The 16,811-nt window shown below is 61.7% G+C and overlaps 2 protein-coding genes and 1 long non-coding RNA gene across 4 annotated transcripts in view; 2 read left to right on the top strand and 1 right to left on the bottom strand.

Annotated features, from left to right (window-relative positions):
- FBXW8 (F-box and WD repeat domain containing 8) overlaps window positions 1-1,911 on the top strand; it is a 51,264-nt gene extending 49,353 nt beyond the window's left edge. The window contains exon 11 of one of the 2 annotated variants that reach the window (XM_023937883.2): window positions 369-1,911. In XM_023937883.2, coding sequence (XP_023793651.2) covers window positions 369-513 — 145 coding nt within the window. In that variant the 3' untranslated portion in view covers window positions 514-1,911. The remainder of the gene's footprint in view (window positions 1-368) is intronic. The other variant, XM_086855773.1, reaches the window with a different exon arrangement.
- Window positions 1,912-7,529: 5,618 nt separating this feature from the next.
- Window positions 7,530-13,625, bottom strand: TESC (tescalcin). Its single transcript, XM_086855201.1, has 8 exons — window positions 13,465-13,625; window positions 10,084-10,153; window positions 9,121-9,201; window positions 8,766-8,905; window positions 8,631-8,692; window positions 8,452-8,559; window positions 8,050-8,097; window positions 7,530-7,818 (listed from the first exon to the last, which is right to left on the bottom strand). The coding sequence occupies exons 1-8, from the start codon at window positions 13,520-13,522 to the stop codon at window positions 7,741-7,743; spliced, it is 645 nt and encodes a 214-aa protein (XP_086711327.1). The 5' UTR covers window positions 13,523-13,625; the 3' UTR covers window positions 7,530-7,740.
- Window positions 8,812-9,331, top strand: LOC147649948 (uncharacterized). Its single transcript, XR_015277604.1, has 2 exons — window positions 8,812-8,901; window positions 9,038-9,331. It is a non-coding gene; the product is annotated as an uncharacterized LOC147649948 (long non-coding RNA).
- Window positions 13,626-16,811: the final 3,186 nt, after the last annotated feature.

Here is a 16,811-nt window from a genome sequence, read left to right on the forward strand (position 1 = left end):
ATTTAAGCTGCAGGTTTTGGTATTTGCATCTCAAATGGCTGTTAGTGCTAATTGAACTATCAAATACCAATGTATTTATCTTCCCCCGTGCTGGAGAGCCTGGAGACGTTGCAGCAGATGACAGTCACGTCTCTGCAGGGCTGGAGGGAATGATTCACCAGCCCTTCCCGGCTTGCTGGGTCCCTGGGAGGAGGCAGGAGGGAGCTTTCCCTGTTCAAAGTGTTCAGCCTCCCGCAGAAGGGATGGGGGTTTTTATCCAGCTCCCGCAGCATCGCTTTCTTCAGTTCAGATGATTTTTGTAGTGATTTCTACCTCTCTTTGCTTTCCCACTGGGGTGAAGTGGTGTGTCCTGGTTGTTTTGCACACAGGTACCGAGGGGTGATTTATTCCTACGAGTTCTCTGTGGACCAGCTGGCTGTGGACAGCGTCCTCCCCATCTGCCGCTCCTCCTACGACGAGGTGACGGGTTACAACTACAACATCGGCCTGGCAGTGCCCTACGACAGCATCTAGGGCACTCCTCGGCTTCTGGGGCCAGCCAGGGCCACAGGCAAAGGAAAATCCATGTGGGACAAGCAGCCAAAAGCTGCAGAAAGCCCTGGGGATGTGAACCCAAACTGGGCGGGGCTGCCCCCCAGCACCCCGCTGGAATGTGTCGCTCTGGACGTGTCCAGAGGTGCAGCCTGCTGGAGTGGAGAGGCTGAGGAGGGACAGGGACAGCTGCAGGGTAAATAAAAATATTCCTGCTGCTTGTGGGAAAGATGCTGCAGGTCCCATCTTGGTCAGGAAGCCAGAGTGGGAGACTGAAGGGGCAGGAGGCTGGGAGCTCTCTGAGGAGTTCTTCCCTACCCCAAGAGGGAAAAAAATCACCAAGGACTTGGAAAAATCATGTGCTGAGCCACGTGTTTGAAATGTCTGTCCTGGTATTGAGCTGCTCCTTCTTGTTTTCCTTGGAGTGCACTGGAATGTGGCTGGGAACAGGACAACAGGACCATGCACAAAAGGTTATGGTGGCTGGGAGAGGGAGGGGAAGGTTCCCTAGGCCAGGCTGGATGCTTGGGAACTCAGCAGGCCACACACACATCACAATTATTTTAGATCAAATTATTTTTTTAATTATTTTAAATCCTGGATTAAATGTTTTCTAATTGTACATGTACATCTGTCTGTGGAATTCTGTTCCTGAGCCTGTTAGGGTGAGCTGACCCCTGTTCACAGGATCCAAGGGCTGGCTCAGGTTGTCAGGTGTGTTCTTGGCTGGATCATGTCCTTCCACAGCACCTGCAGGGTTTTCAGTGCTGCTCTTGCTTCCAAGCTGGGAATTGATGATGGAGCAGAAGGGGTGACGTGGCCACAGTGGGCATTGAGCCCCAAAGCTGTGGGGAGGCACCAGGTGAAGGGCAGGAGGTGCTGTTCAGCTGGGAAGGAGGAGTGAGGCTTTACCTGAAGCCCTGACAGGTAGAAGCAGTTTGGGGAACAAGAGCTCCAGTCCTGCATGGATCTTCTTACTGATTTAAAATTATTTTATTGTGATTTGCCCATGTAAACTTACTGGTGCAAACCAAAGCTGTGTCAGTTCTGTTTCAAGTGAGGTTAAGTTTTAACCTACACCTTTTTTCCTGGGTGAATGGAATCAGTGTGAAGTCCTGGGGAGAGCTGCAGGAATGTGCCCAAACCTGCAGGAGAGGGGCTGGGCTGGCACTGCAGCCCTGTGCGCTCACTGAGCCCTGCCCAGAGCTGCATTTCACTGCTTTTCCTCCTTTGCCTTGGGGGGGAGGTTTCCCATCACCCATACACCAAAATTTCACGGTTTAGGTTTTTAATTACCTTTTTTTCCATGTGATGGATACACAAAAAGTGCAAAGGGCAAAAAGGCATTCTGTCTGACCAATAAACCTGATCTTTCATAAAGCTTTGGTCTTTTATTTCTCTGCCCTTCTGGGAAGCCAGCTCCCTCCCTCCATTCCTGGGAGAGCAGGAAGTGTCATGGATGCAGGGTTTGGACAAGAGTTCAGCTGAAACCTGACAAATAAATCATGGTTTCTGTGGCAGAAATGACTTCGGGGGGTTGCTCCAACCCTGTGACTTGTGCGATGCTCTGAGCAGGGAGCGCTCCCGTGTCATTGTTCTCCCTTCTCCTTCTCTCGCCTCATTATCTGGGAACAGCTTTGTTCCTCCTGCCTCTCCTGCTGCAGGGAGCAGAGTTTGTGGTGCCCACGCCCGTCCTTTTCCCGAGTCCTCCCCCGCGTTCCTGCTTCCCCTCTGAGCCGAGGCTGCTGCTGGGGAGGGTTTGCAGCACCTGCATGAGCCGGGGTTCTGCTCTCACCTGGCTCACAGCCACAGCTCCTCTGCAGCCTGCTCCTTTGGGTCTTCTCCTGCTAATTAATGGGGTTAATTGAGCGAGGTCGCAGTACGGCAGAGGGTTGTGTGTGTGCTGAGCTCGCACTCCTCGTGTGCATGAGGGTGCTGGGGCTGTGTCCACATCGGGACTTTGGGATGTTCTGCTTCCCTGGCTGCTCCTCAGTGCTGGAGTGGAGCAAACACCAGCGAGGCTGCCGAGCTTTGGGCTCAGGGGGTGATGAAATGGAGCCTTCTCCTTCATTTCGGGAGCAGGAATAGCATCCCCATCCCAGCTGTGCCGGGAGAGGCTCCGTGCAGCTCCCCAGGGCTGGGCACTGGGAGGGGGCAAATCCCCCTTGGCTGGGCTCAGGAGTGCAGGAGCTGCAGTCAGGACATGCTGGAGCAGCGTGGCCTGAGCTGGTGGGGTCAGGCTGGAGGCCACGCTCACCCTGGTGCCACTTGCCCAGGGCCCAGGGCCAGCCCAGGGGCAGCACAGCAGGAAAGGGTTCGGCACAAAAAGCCTTGAGAGTTCCAGTGTCCCGTGGGACCCTCAGCTGAAAACAGGGGCTGTGTCCTGGTGAGAGGGACCCCTGCTCCAAAGGGAATATGAGATCCCTGCTCCAAAGGGAATGTGGGACCCCTGCTCCAAAGGGAATGTGGGATCCCTGCTCCAAAGGGAACACAGGATCCCTGCTCCAAAGGGAGTGTGGGACCCCTGCTCCAAAGGGAACACAGGATCCCTGCTCCAAAGGGAATGTGGGACCCCTGCTCCAAAGGGAATATGAGATCCCTGCTCCAAAGGGAATATGAGATCCCTGCTCCAAAGGGAACACAGGATCCCTGCTCCAAAGGGAATGTGGGACCCCTGCTCCAAAGGGAATATGAGATCCCTGCTCCAAAGGGAATATGAGATCCCTGCTCCAAAGGGAAGACGGGATCCCTGCTCCAAAGGGAATGGGAGATCCCTGCTCCAAAGGGAATGTGGGACCCCTGCTCCAAAGGGAATTTGGGATCAGCACAGACTGTGTGAGTGTCACAGCTCTGGGGTGCTGGGCACAGCCATCCTGGAGGGCAGGACGAGGCTGCAGAGCCCTGCTGGAGAATCCCCGCTGCCCCCCTCTGCTCCAGGGCCAAGCCTCCAGAAGAAATTGCTTTTTGCCTCTGATTTGTGTCCTCAGTCACCCTCTCTGTGAGGGAAGAGCCGCCCCAGGGTGTCAGGGGCTGCCATCCCTCTCCTAGTCTGAGGAGTGAGTGGTGGGAGGAGGAGCAGGGGGTGCTTTCTGTACAGAGAGGTGCTCTGGGGGTCTCTGAACCCCCTTTCTGTCCCACCTTTCCCACCCAGCTCTGCTCTCCTGCCCTGCCACCTCTGTCACTCTGTCACTCAGAGGGGTGAGTGTAGGCGCACTGGAGTGGTGCAGGAACTTGTTCATGTCCTCTCTGGCCCCTCTCCTCCTCCAGTGACCTTTGTCTGCTCATTTCCACCTTCTGTGGAAGGCCCTGGAACTCCAGGTACGTGGAGCTGGTGTCCCCCAGCCCCTGCAGCCGGAGGGGAGGGTGGGGCAGCAGGGGCTGGAGGGCCTGTAAGGAGATGAAGTACTGCTGGATCATGCAGTAGAAACCTGGGGGAAAGGGCCTGCTCCAGGTCAGGATTTGTGCCACTGGCAGATTTTTATCCAGAAATGTGAATCTCCAGCCTCTGGACCAAATTCCTCTTCATGGAAGAGCTGCAGCTGGGAGTTTCCTCTGCCTCAGACAATGCCACTCAAAGGAACGAGGAACTCCTCAAAACTTAGCTTAGAAATATCAGCTGCAAGTGGCTGCCCTGGCTGTGGGGTCTGTGCTGCCTCCTGCACCCCTCCCCTCCCTTCCTGGGCAGGTGTCCCTTGTTTGGTCTCTCCTGCCATTCCCAAGCTGCAGAGTGGCTGATGGATGAGGGGGAATGGTGGGGAGAGGGATCAAACAGTGTCCCCTCTGTGCCAACACCACCTGCCCGGGGTCCCTGCAGTGCTGGGGTCACTCAGTGCCTCTCCAGCCCTCGGGTCACTCAGTCCCTCTCCAGTCCTGGGGTCACTCAGTCCCTCTCTCCAGCCCTCGGGTCACTCAGTCCCTCTCTCCAATCCTGGGGTCACTCAGTCCCTCTCCAATCCTGGGGTCACTCAGTCCCTCTCCAGTCCCAGGAGCTCTCTCTGGTGCTGCTCAGCCTTTTCCAGCCTCCCTGGAGTTTTCCAATATGTGCTAAATGGTTCCATTTTCCAGCCACCCTCTGCTGAGCAGTGCTGGGATCTGCCACAGAGCTTTGTCCCAGGGCTGTGTCCTGGCCCCATAGCAGAGCCATTATCCAGAGCCATTATCCCTGCTGGAACACTCTGGGCTTTGCAGGATTTCGCTGTGGTGGAAGTGTTGCCCTTGCCAGGTTTCCCGGGGCTCTGCCAGATTTTCCTGTGATTTTCAGGATTATTATCCTGGTTTTGCTGGGGTTTGCTGTGTGTATCACCAACACCATTGTGCTGGAGTGATGCTCCTGCCCATCCCTGGGGCTCTGCACCTCTGTCCCTTTGCTGGGAGGAGGATCAGGCTCAAACCCTCCCTCCTGCTCTCCACTCATCCCATTTCCCACGGAGAATTCCCAGCAGGAGCAAAGGGAAAACGCTGCAGCCAGTTTGTGTTGGGTCCTGCCTCAGTTTCCCAAGCTCCCACACTTTCACTGCCACTTAGGGGGCAGCTAATTAACTCAGGGGATAATAATTGAGCTCTCATCCATCCTCTCCACTCCTCCTGGCCTCCACTTCCCTGCCCCAGCCCGTGCTGGTGTGGATCCTCCGGGATGATTCCTCCAGGAGGTTGGGGTGTGGAGGGGGACCCTGATCTCGTGTTAACCCCTGCAGCTCCAGCTGGGGGTCTGGGGGCAGAAAAGGACCCTGCAGGCACCTGGGGCTGTGGTTGGAGCATGGGCTGGGGAGTGGGATGGTCCTGCAGCCTCTGTAAGGAAGCAGAGCTGGGATCTCCATCCCCAGCTCCACTCCCAAACCCTGGCTGTCCCCACCCGGCCCAGCCCCAGCTCCCAAACCCCAAACCAGCCCCAGAGGCACCAGCAGCTCTGTCCCCACAGCTCTGGTCCATTCCCAGCTCTGTCCCCACAGCTCTGGTCCATTCCCAGCTCTGTCCCCACAGCTCCAGACCATTCCCAGCTCTGTCCCCACAGCTCCAGGCCATTCCCAGCTCTGTCCCCACAGCTCCAGACCATTCCCAGCTCTGTCCCCACAGCTCTGGTCCATTCCCAGCTCTGTCCCCACAGCTCTGGTCCATTCCCAGCTCTGTCCCCACAGCTCTGGTCCATTCCCAGCTCTGTCCCCACAGCTCCAGGCCATTCCCAGCTCTGTCCCCACAGCTCTGGTCCATTCCCAGCTCTGTCCCCATAGCTCCAGGCCATTCCCAGCTCTGTCCCCATAGCTCCAGGCCATTCCCAGCTCTGTCCCCATAGCTCCAGGCCATTCCCAGCTCTGTCCCCACAGCTCCAGGCCATTCCCAGCTCTGTCCCCACAGCTCCAGACCATTCCCAGCTCTGTCCCCACAGCTCCAGACCATTCCCAGCTCTGTCCCCACAGCTCCAGGCCATTCCCAGCTCTGTCCCCACAGCTCCAGACCATTCCCAGCTCTGTCCCCACAGCTCCAGGCCATTCCCAGCTCAGAGATGGGATGGTTCCATCCTGTGGGTCCCTGAGGCTGGGATTGCAGGGCAGGGCTCTCCTCCCCTCCTTCCCCGGCTCCGGGAGCCGCTCCAGGCCGAGCTCCAGCGGCTCTGAACGGACACGGGGACTTTGGAGGGGACGGAGCCCTGAATGAGCCCTCGCTGGGGGGACCCTGAGCAGAACCCCCCAATAACGTGGAAAAGAAGGAGAAAATGTTCCCGAGCCAGGGATGCTCTGGGAAGGGGGGCACAGCAGGGCCGGGGGCTCCGCACCCCCCCAGCCCCTCACCTGCCGGCTCTGCCTCCCACCGCCTGCCCCTGACACCAGGGAAAGCCATTTTTGATAAATAAACCTTCCCTGCTTTTCTAAAAATAGCCATTGCCCTTTTTCCTCTCCCTCCCTCCCTCCCCAGCTCAGGCTGCCTTAGAGACAGAAACCCGCCTGGAGCCATCCCGTTATTGACACCAGTGAACAACCCCCGTGTCGGGAACGTGAGGGGGCAGGAGCCACCGGGCTAACGGGAGCCCACGGGCCCTTCCCGGCTAACGGGAGCCCACGGGCCCGGGCCCTTCCCGGCTAACGGGAGCCCACGGGCCCTTCCCGGCTAACGGGAGCCCACGGGCCCGGCCCTTCCCGGCTAACGGGAGCCCACGGGCCCGGGCCCTTCCCGGCTAACGGGAGCCCACGGGCCCGGGCCTTCCCGGCTAACGGGAGCCCACGGGCCCTTCCCGGCTAACGGGAGCCCACGGGCCCGGTCCTTCCCGGCTAACGGGAGCCCACGGGCCCGGTCCTTCCCGGCTAACGGGAGCCCACGGGCCCGGTCCTTCCCGGCTAACGGGAGCCCACGGGCCCGGCCCCTCCCGGCTAACGGGAGCCCACGGGCCCGGCCCTTCCCGGCTAACGGGAGCCCACGGGCCCGGGCCCGCCCGGCTAACGGGAGCCCACGGGCCCGGCCCTTCCCGGCTAACGGGAGCCCACGGGCCCGGCCCTTCCCGGCTAACGGGAGCCCACGGGCCCGGGCCCGCCCGGCTAACGGGAGCCCACGGGCCCGGGCCCGCCCGGCTAACGGGAGCCCACGGGCCCGGGCCCGCCCGGCTAACGGGAGCCCACGGGCCCGGGCCCGCCCGCCCCGGGCTGCTCCTGCCAGCCCCAGCCCCAGCCCCAGCCCCAGCCCCAGCCCCAGCCCCAGCCCCAGCCCCAGCCCCAGCCGGGGGAGCCGCTGCGGGGTTAAACTGGGAACATTCCCTGTGCCGCTGGTACCGCCTTCCCTGTGGGATGCAGAGTGGGATGTGGTTGTTCTTGCAGGTACTGCCGTCACCTCCTGCCCTTCAGCATCCTCATCCCTGCCTCTCCCCACGGCCCGGGATCGGCCCAAGCCCGGCAGCTCCTTCCCCTCATGAATCCAGATTTATGGGGCATCCGGGATTTGTGGAGGATTTCTGCTCAGGGAAACGCTCCACCATGGAGTGATGGATGGACAGAGTGTTTCTCAGCGAGGACTAAAAAGAGAAATATCTTTTATTACAGATAAAAGCCTCTGATGTTTCTAGAGAGCAGAGGGCAGCCCCGGCGTGGGACAGCGGGGCAGAGCCGTGGGGCTGGGAGCCAGGTGCCAGGACATGGAGCTGCTGCTGGCTCCTCTTCCTCTTCTTCATCCTCCCCTTCATCCTCCTCGTCCTCCTCTTGCTCCTCGTCCCGCTGCTGCCCCTCCTCAGTAGCAGTGAGCGATGGTGTCCACGTTGAGGAAGCGGACGTGCATCTTGGTCTCGATGTCGATGCCCTGCCACATCTGCCAGGGGATGGGGCTGAGCGGGGCCAGGGGCCTCCCCCCCTTCCCTGTGTCCCCCCCAGGTCCCTGTGCCCCCCCCAGGTCCCTGTGTCCCCCCCAGGTCCCTGTGCCCCCCCCTTCCCTGTGTCCCCCCAGGGTCCCTGTGTCCCCCCCAGGTCCCTGTGTCCCCCCCAGGTCCCTGTGTCCCCCCAGGTCCCTCCTCCTGGGGACACGAGCAGAGATGTCCCTGACCTTGAGGAAATCCTCGAAGGTGATGCCCTCGTACACCTGGTCCGGGCCCTGTCACGGTGAGAGATCAAAGATTGCAGCTGCCCCGGGGTGATGGGGAAGGGGTGGCCCAGGGGTGTCCCCTGGGGCTGAGGGACACGTGTCCCATGGCTTCCCAGTGCTGGCCCTGCCCTGGACCCCGTGGCCAGCCCAAAACTGGGTTCCAAACCCCCACGGCCTTTTCCATAAGCCGGAAGGATGGGGCTTCACGGGATCCCCCTCCTCATGAGCTACCACCAACCCTGGAAGCTGCTGCAAGAACATCTCCAGCCAAAGCAGCTGAGGGGCAGGGAGGTGCCCTGGGGATCAGGGCCACCTTCCAGCCCCGTTTGTGGTGGCACTGCGGGGCAGGGACGCGGCTCCCACCATTTGTCCCACACAGATGCTGGCAGCCTCCATCATGGCCCCGTCGGCGATGGAACGAGCCGACTCCTTCTCCAGGTGGGGGTTCCCCGACAGCAGCTCCTCCACCACCTGCAAGGCACGGGGGTCAGCTCCAGGCCCGGCAGCTCGGGGGGCTGGGGGCAGGAGGGAGCCCACGTTACATTTCTGTATTCCTGCAGCGTGATCTTCCCGTCGTGGTCCGAGTCGTACATGTGGAACAGGACTGGGGGGAGACGGCGGGGTCAGGGCAGCCCCTTCCCACCACCCCCAAACCCCGGGCTCTGGGAAGGGCTCACATTTCAGCTTCTCCTTCCGGAAGCGGTCCAGCTGCTCCTCGTCCATGTTCATCTCGATGGGTCTGAAGTAGGACATGATGGTCAGGAAGTCCTCGAAGTTGATCTCATCCGCCAGCCCGTCCGACTCCTGCCGCAGGTTCCTGGGGGAACCGGAGCCCTCGGTGATGGGGAGCCCCCAGCCAGCCACTCCCGAGCCCCTCACACCCCCCAGCAAAGCTTTGGTCCCTAAGATTTATCTTAAATATCTCATTTTCCTCCTGGTTCCACCCCAGCCTTTAGGGAGAAGATCCTTGCGCAGCCCCATCCCGTTTCCAGAGGAGAATTCATCCCTCCCTGCCTGCTGGGGGGTTCTCACCGCTTGTCAAAAAAGGCGTGGACGATTTTCCCCCTGATGGGGTTGAACTCCAGGTCGGGAATGCTGTCAAAGTTCTCCTTGCTGCAAAGGGACAGAGAGAGCCGGAGGGTGAGGGGGACGGGGAGGAGGGAGAGGCTCTGACAGCCACTGCCAGACCCAGCCCCTTCCTTCCAAAGCAATCAAGGAAAAATAAAGAGGTTTTGGGTAAAAACCCCTTTTGGCCTCTGTTCAGACTGGGAGCAAGTCTGTGCTCAGGGATTTTTTTCCCACTAAAATGAGTCTTTGGGAAGTTCTTGGGATGTCACCGGGGCCCTTTGCACGGCTCCACCTGCCCTGGATTTCTGTTTTCCCAGGAAAAGGCCTCAAACAGGGCTCAACAAGGCACAGGAAGGAAATCCCGCTGTCCACCCTCCCCTCAGCTTCGGGCATTTGCCCTCCAGGATTTATGAAGCAGAGGAGCCGAGGAATGACCCGGGAGGGGGGAGCAGCGGGGGCTCGGGGCTGACAATTCCCACCGCGGAGAGGGACAGGAGCCACTTCCACCCCCCTTCCCTCCCCAGAAGTGAATTTAAAGCTGGGGGTGATGAGAGGTTTGTCAGGAGTGCCCCGGCCGTGTTTTCCCTTGGAATGTCTGCGAGGCCAGGCCGGCCCAGCGAGGCTGGGGGTGGCTGGGATGGACTCGGGTCCCAGCCCTGGGCTGGCACCGGGGAGCCCGGGGAGGGGAGGGGAGATGCTCTGGGTGGGCTGGAGCTGCTGTGGGGCAGGATTTGCCGTGGGGCAGGATTTTCCGTGGGGCAGGAGGTGCCATGGGGCAGGATTTTCCGTGGGGCAGGATTTTCCGTGGGCCAGGATTTTCCGTGGGTCAGGATTTTCCGTGGGGCAGGATTTTCCGTGGGTCAGGATTTTCCGTGGGGCAGGATTTTCCGTGGGGCAGGGTTTGCAGTGGGGCAGGATTTCCCGTACCGAATGGTGAGCTGGTCCTGGCTGAGCTGTTTGAAGCGCCGGTGCAGGTGCTCGATCTGCTCCGAGGTGACTGCGGGGAAAGGAGAGCGGTGCCAGGGCTGAGCCCTGGGGACACCCCCTGTGCCCGCCCCACAGCCCCAGCGGTGGGGCCGGGTCCTGGGCACCCCCTGTCCCTTGTGCCAGCCCCAGCGGTGGGGCCGGGTCCTGGGCACCCCCTGTCCCTTGTGCCACCCCCAGCGGTGGGGCCGGGTCCTGGGCACCCCCTGTCCCTTGTGCCAGCCCCGTCCGGGTCCCTGTGCCCCGGGCTGTGCCAAGGCTGGTGCAGCCCCTGCAGGGAATGGCACGGTGGGTGCAGCTCGGGGTCCTCGGTGCCAGCCCTCGGAACAGGGTGACATTTCTTTTGGGGTTGTTGTGCCCAGGGAGTTCCTCTCCCCCTGCCCCAGGACATCGCTGCCACGGCTGCTGCAGGAAATAACTCTGGGATCAGAAATCCCGACAGCAGCGACCTTCCCCTTGCCAGGGAAGAGGAAAGGACACGGAGGGGGCACAGCAGCGCCCCAAAATCAACGCCTGGCTTTGAAACTGCTGCTCAGGGGGAACCACAAACCTTTAGGGTGGGCTCTGCCCCGGGGATGCACCAAGCCCATCCTGGGGCAGGGCTGCAAGGGGGGACCGGCAGCTCCCTTTGAGCCCCTCGGGCGCTGGGGCTCCAGCCCGGGGCTCAGCAGCACCTCCCCACTGCCCTGGTGCCCCGGCACAGGTGAGTTCCTCTTCCCTGGCTGCTCTCCAGGGGCTGAAACCAAGCTTTAACCCCCAGAGCCTGACTCTTGTGCAAATACGGGCAGCAGCCAGGGAAGTGCTCTGGAGCTGTGAGAGCTGGGGGAGCCTGGCTGGGCACCAGCTGCACCCAGGGGCTCCTGCAGCCTCAGCTGCTCCTGCAGCTGCAGTTCAGCCACTCCTGGCATCGTGGGGAGACACAAAACCACATTAAAATATCGCTGGGGGGTTGCAAAGGGTTAATTGCAGCGAGACAGCAGGGTCAGAGCTGGGCTGAGCTGCCTCCCTCGCTGCCTTTTATGATGTTTAAATAATGTCCTTTTCTTTCTCGACTGCTGCTTCACAGCCTGGAAATAGCAACCCTATTGATCAGCGGGGCTGAGCCTTCACAGCCCTCTGGTAACAGCCTGGAAATCCCATCTGGGCTGGGGCCTGGGGCCCTGAGCCTGCCTGGATCTCAGCAGCACCTTCCCAGGATGGCCTTCAATCCCCCTTCATCCCCCCCGACCCCAGTGGCCCCCGGGTGAGGATGATCCCGTCCCCACAGATCCATCCATCGATGTTTTCTCCCCCAGTCCCGCCCGGCCGCTGCTCTGCTGCTGTCCACACGCACCCACGGAAACTTTCCCCGGACTTTGCTTTCCAATTTTGGCCATGGAGAAGTGACCTTTGACTCTCTGCCTTGACGACATCGCCGTCACCATGGGAGCAGCTGCCACCAAGCCTTCAGCATCTGGGACTTGGGTGCACAGCAAAAAGCTTTGATCTCTCAGGAAAATGTCCCAGGCACCGAGAGGACAAAGAGCTGGGCTCAGTGGCTGGATGCTCATGGTTGGGCCAGCCCTGAAGGGCTGGATGAGGCTTTTCCTCCCTCTTCCCCCATTCCCAGCTCTCTCAGGCCGGGTCTCCCAGCATCTCTCTGTCCTGTAAAGGTGGCAGCTCTTGGCTGCTTTCCGGGGAAAAAAAAGGGAGAATCTGCAGAAAAGGCAAAAGCTTTGCTGGAAGAAGGGCTGGCTCAAGGGCAGCAGAGCCTGCTCGTATCCCTGAGAAGCATCCTGATGCTGCAGGCCCGTGTCCAAGCACGGCAGCCTCCACTAACGGGGGAAAAATGGGATTTAAACCAAAGGGAGCTGGGCTTGCTGTTCCCAGCCCTGCGTGGTTTGTGCTGCCTGAGCAAAGGGCAGCCCCGGGAAGGGGCTCGGGGGGCTCAGCCCTCACTGTGGGACCAGCCTGGCTGCAGGGAACCATCACTTCACCCCGGACAGAGCGAGGGAGGGGAACGGCCCCGAGCAGCCCCTCAGGGCGCCCTTCCAGCAGGGAGAAGGCAAAGGAACAGGCCCCGGGCACCTCCAGGTGTCTCTGCCCTGTCCCTGCTCCTCCCACGGCACCGGGCCGGCTGCAGAGCCCTGCACGGGGTGGGACCGCAGCAGCAGGGCTGTAAATCCCCTGAATTCCCAGGGATTTTGGCAGCAGCCGCAGCACAGTGGGAGCTCTGTGAATACCACGGAGAGCCCCCCAGTCGTGGCTTGGAGTTATGAGCTCCCCCTGCCCTCCCTCCTCTGGTTTCAAAGAGATTTTTGGGTGCTGCCCTCGCAATCCCTTCCCTGGGGGTGATTCCCGGGGCACCGGGGCAGGTGTAGGTACCCACAGGTGCCGCCTGTGCTGCAGGGTCACCGGGCCAGGAGATTCCCCAGGATCCTCCTCCCGCCCTGGGCTGGCACCCCGGGGGCTCCCGAAGCTCCCGAGTGCGCCCCGGGGTGCTGGGAGGGGTGCGGGGGGCTCAGCCCTCCCTGGGGAGCGGGGATGAAGGGAGACAGGCGTGACCCCAGGAGCAGCAGCGGCCCTGGGGACAGTCCCCGGAGCCTCTGGGCCCCCACAGACCCTTTGGCCGTGGCAGAGCTGCCCCTCAGCCCTCCCTCCATGGCAGCGGCTCAGCGCGGCCGGGGCTGGGGGACCCAGGGGGGGTCACCCCGCTCCCCGTGCCCGGAGCTCGTCCTGGAGCGGTGACACTTCCCAGCCCCGTCCCACAGCCCGGCCCTGCGGGGAGCCCCGGGCCGTGTCCCTGCTCCCTTCCCTGCTGGTGCCTCCATCCCGAAGCACCGCCTGGCTCCGGGACAGGGTGCGGGGACAATTCCTGCTGGGTGGCGCGGGTGGGCAGAGCCTGGCCGGGGCTCGCACGTGTGACCGCTCCACTCCCGCCTTTGTGGCACCGGGGACGCGGCTGCTGGCCCGGGGTGACATGCTGGCACCTCTGGTGACAGCCCCACACCCTCCCCTCTTGTCCCCGCTCCACGCCCCGCGTGTCACACCCTGCTCCCCGCCACCCCAGGTGACACCTCTGCACCCTTCCCGAGTGACATTTCCTGCATCCTCCCCGCGGGTGACACGGCACGTCCTGCATCCCCCTCCCCTGCTCCAGCGTCGCCTCCTGCAGCCCCCCGGCCACGCAGGTGACATTTCCCGAGCCCCAACCGCGGCCCCGGGTGACACCTCCCGCAGCCCCGCGGGTGCGGTGTCCCCTCCTGGGCCGGTCCCCGTGTCCCCTCCGGGCTGGGTGGGGATGGCAGCGCCCGGCCGAGGTGCCCGCGGGTCCCCGGTACTCACAGCCCGTCCTGTCCGCCAGCTCCCGCATCTCGGCGGGCACGGAGTGCGCGGAGCCCATCCCGGGCCGTGCCGGGAGCGGCGCCGCGGGCGCTGCACCGGAGCCGCCGCCGCTTTGAAGGGCGGGCGCGGCGGGGAGGCGGCGGCGGCGCGGCGGCCCCGGGTCCCTGCGAGCCCCCGCCCAGAGCCAGCGCAGGGACCGCGGGGGTGGCACCCTCCGGCAGCGGGGACAGCCCCGGCAGCGGCTGCGGGCACCGGGAGCCCCGGCTCTGGAGCTGCCCCCGGTTCCGGAGCTGCCCCCGGCTCTGGAGCTGTCCCCGGTTCCGGAGCTGCCCCCGGCTCTGGAGCTGCCCCCGGTTCCGGAGCTGCCCCCCTGATGCCGGTGCGGGAATGTGGGCCCGGGTCTCCCCATGGATTCCCTGCAGCAGCTCCCACCTGAGCCCCGCGGCTGCCCCAGCCCTGGCGCTGCCCCGGCTGGGGGGAGACACAAAGGGGGACGCGAGAGGTGACCCGAGACCCCCGTCAGGGGGGGCTTCCCCAGGAGGCGGCTTTGGCAGAGCCCGGAGATGCTGTCACCATCTGTCGCTGCCACAGCGGCTCTGGCAGGGACACGCCACCCTCCCGCGGGCACAGGGAAGAGCAAAGCCCTTGCAGGAGGGAAGGGAGGTTTGGGAGCAGCTCAAAGAGCACAGCACACCGTGGCAGTAGGTAGCAAGTCGCTGTTGTTTATTTGTTTAAAGCCAAATGTAAACAGGAAAGGAATGAAATCATTTCCAGCCTCCAGGAAAATACCTGTTTATAAATAAAAACAGAGGAAGGAGAGATGTCCCCATCTTGCAAGCTCACTTCTCATTGTCAGGGGCTCTGGGGCTCGGGGCTCCTCACCCTCCATTCCTGGGCCGGCACTTTTCCATCCAGTGTGGAATTTTGCCCAGCCCAGGCACTTCCAGGCAGGAGCAGGAGCGGGGAAACAGGAGCAGCACTCTGTCCCTGCCGCCAGTCCCCGTGTCCCCCGAGGGGGAAGAGCCAGCAGGGAGGGAGGCAGGGCCCCCAGAGCTGGGAGTGCCCTGGAGATGGGGTCAGGACAGTACCTGGAGCCAGCTCGTGTGCAGGTGGAGCTGGAAGGGAGCAGGAGATCCCAGAAAGCCTCTCCAGCCCAGAGCAGCCCTTCCCTCCTCTCATCCTCCTGCCCCAGAGGACACGGCTCTCCCTGGCCCCAGGCAGGGCTGGCTGCTCCGGAGGGTCCTGGGGCTTGGTTCTCCTGCAAAGATTGGAGACAAACTCCCACGCTCTGTCACTCCCTGCCCTCGGCTGGGCCAGGGTGCTCTCAGTGTGTCCCTGCGTGGCAGGGTCGATCCAAAGGGGCTGGAAGTGCTTCCCAAGAGGATCCAGGAGCTGTCCCTCGCTGCCCCTTTGCTGCCGGAGGGCACCAGCAGCTCCTCAGCCTGGCCTGGAGCAGCAGCACATGGAGACCTCGGCCTCCAGGGCTGGACAAACCTCCCGGGGATGCCGCTGCCCTCAGGACTCGCTCCCTGCCAGAGCCAGCCTGGGAATGGCTGTGCCTGGGACATCCCTGAGTGCCAACATCCAGTGGCAAAGCTCAGAACCAGCCCTGGCTTTTCCTTACCATCCAGACAGTGAGTACTCGCTTCCTGCCCCTTCCCAGCCTCCTCTTCCCGCATTCTGGACTTTCCCCTCACCCTCTGGATTTCAGCATGGCAGCCCCGGGGCTGTTCTGTCCCCAGGACGGGTGACACGGAAAGGGAAGGGAGAACAGGGCATTAACTGCAGGGAATTCAGCCCCTGCTCCAAGGACTTTGGCACTGCACAGGAGTGACCTGGCCACACTTTGCACCTGGTGGGAGACAAGGGAGGCAATTCCACCCTCTCCAGAGATCCACACAACCCCTCCTGGGAGAGCTCCACGGATCCCAGGGACGGCATCGGCACCACCCTGGACACGGACAGCACGGATCCGGCCAGGGAGCTTCTGGGATCCACCCCTGCCTTCCTGGAAAAGGTGACTGTACCTGTACTGCCAGGAGGGGAGGGGGCACAGGCAAACCCCAAATGTCACCCCACAGAGCTGTCCCCACAGTGCTGAACCATGGATGTGCAGCCTGGGGGAACCCAGGTGCATTCCAAGAGGCTGGAATGGATATGGATATATGGAGCATGGATAGAGAGATATCCTGGGGGGTTCCAGCTTTCCCTGGCCTCCCTGGGTGTATCCTGGAGGGTTCCAGCTTTCCCTGGCCTCCCTGGGTGTATCCTGGAGGGTTCCAGCTTTCCCTGGCCTCCCTGGATGCTGGGCTGAGGCCTCCCACAGCAGCAGGTGCTCACAGGGGAGTTTCTCCTCACCAAGACCAAGGATTCCACTCAGGCAAAGCAGCACTGGAGGCAGTGGGGACACCCTTCCCATATGGGAAACAACTCACCATTCCCTTTGGGTTTCTCTCAAATCCCAAAATCTGACTTGGCCCCTGGGCTGAGGTTGTGTAGCAAACACCTTGAAACAGCCCAATCTTTTCCAAATTTGGCACCTGCAAGGCTGTGACCCCAACACCCACAGCCTGGCTATGGATGTGGGCAGCAGCCAGAGCAGGCAGAGTTGAGGTCAGAAACTCCAGAGGGATGAGGATTTAGTTCTATGGTGAGCAGCAGCCCCCACACCTCCTCCTGGCCAGGCTCTCAGGGTATGAGCAGTGGCCTCAGAAGAGGGACAGAAGGGCCCTGCTGGCTGCTCTGGGGCTCCTGAAGCAGCCAGCAGCTCCCTGGGTGGGTTGGTCAGCACCGGCCAGCTCAGGGAAAGTCTGCCTGCTTCCTCTTGGCTCCTGTGGCTCTCTTTTGGCACAGCTGTACCTCAGGCAGCTCCTCCTGAGCTCTGTAATTCCCTGGATGCACTGGAGAGAGGCCCAGGCATCAAGAGAAGGCAGCCCAAAATCCCAGGAATCTTGCTGACAGCTGGGAATGGGAATGGGGAGCCCAAGCCCTGCTCTGCCCATTCTCAGCTACTTTGGGACTCAGCACCCCCATCCCCAAACTTGCATCCCTGCCAGGAATCTTTTGGGATCTGCTTTCAAAATAGGTTGGAAGGCTGGGGTCTACTCCAACCCTCAAGAACAAGAGACTGATTTTTGGATTTTTGCCTGAGGATTCCCTACCCTGCTCCACAATGGAAACTCCTCCCTCCCTCCTTCCCTCCATGTCAGTACAGACCTGGGATAGTGAAGGCGTCCCAGCTCATGGAACAAGAGCAGCTTTAAGGTCCTTTCCAGCCCAAAAATCCCAAACTGGGATTCTGACTCTTCAAAGACAGCGTTCTGCTTGGAGCAGAGCCCCCTCAGCAT

The sequence above is a fragment of the Cyanistes caeruleus genome, chromosome 18 (genome assembly GCF_971803275.1).
Source record: "Cyanistes caeruleus chromosome 18, bCyaCae1.hap1.1, whole genome shotgun sequence".
Classification (NCBI taxonomy): Eukaryota; Metazoa; Chordata; class Aves; order Passeriformes; family Paridae; genus Cyanistes; species Cyanistes caeruleus.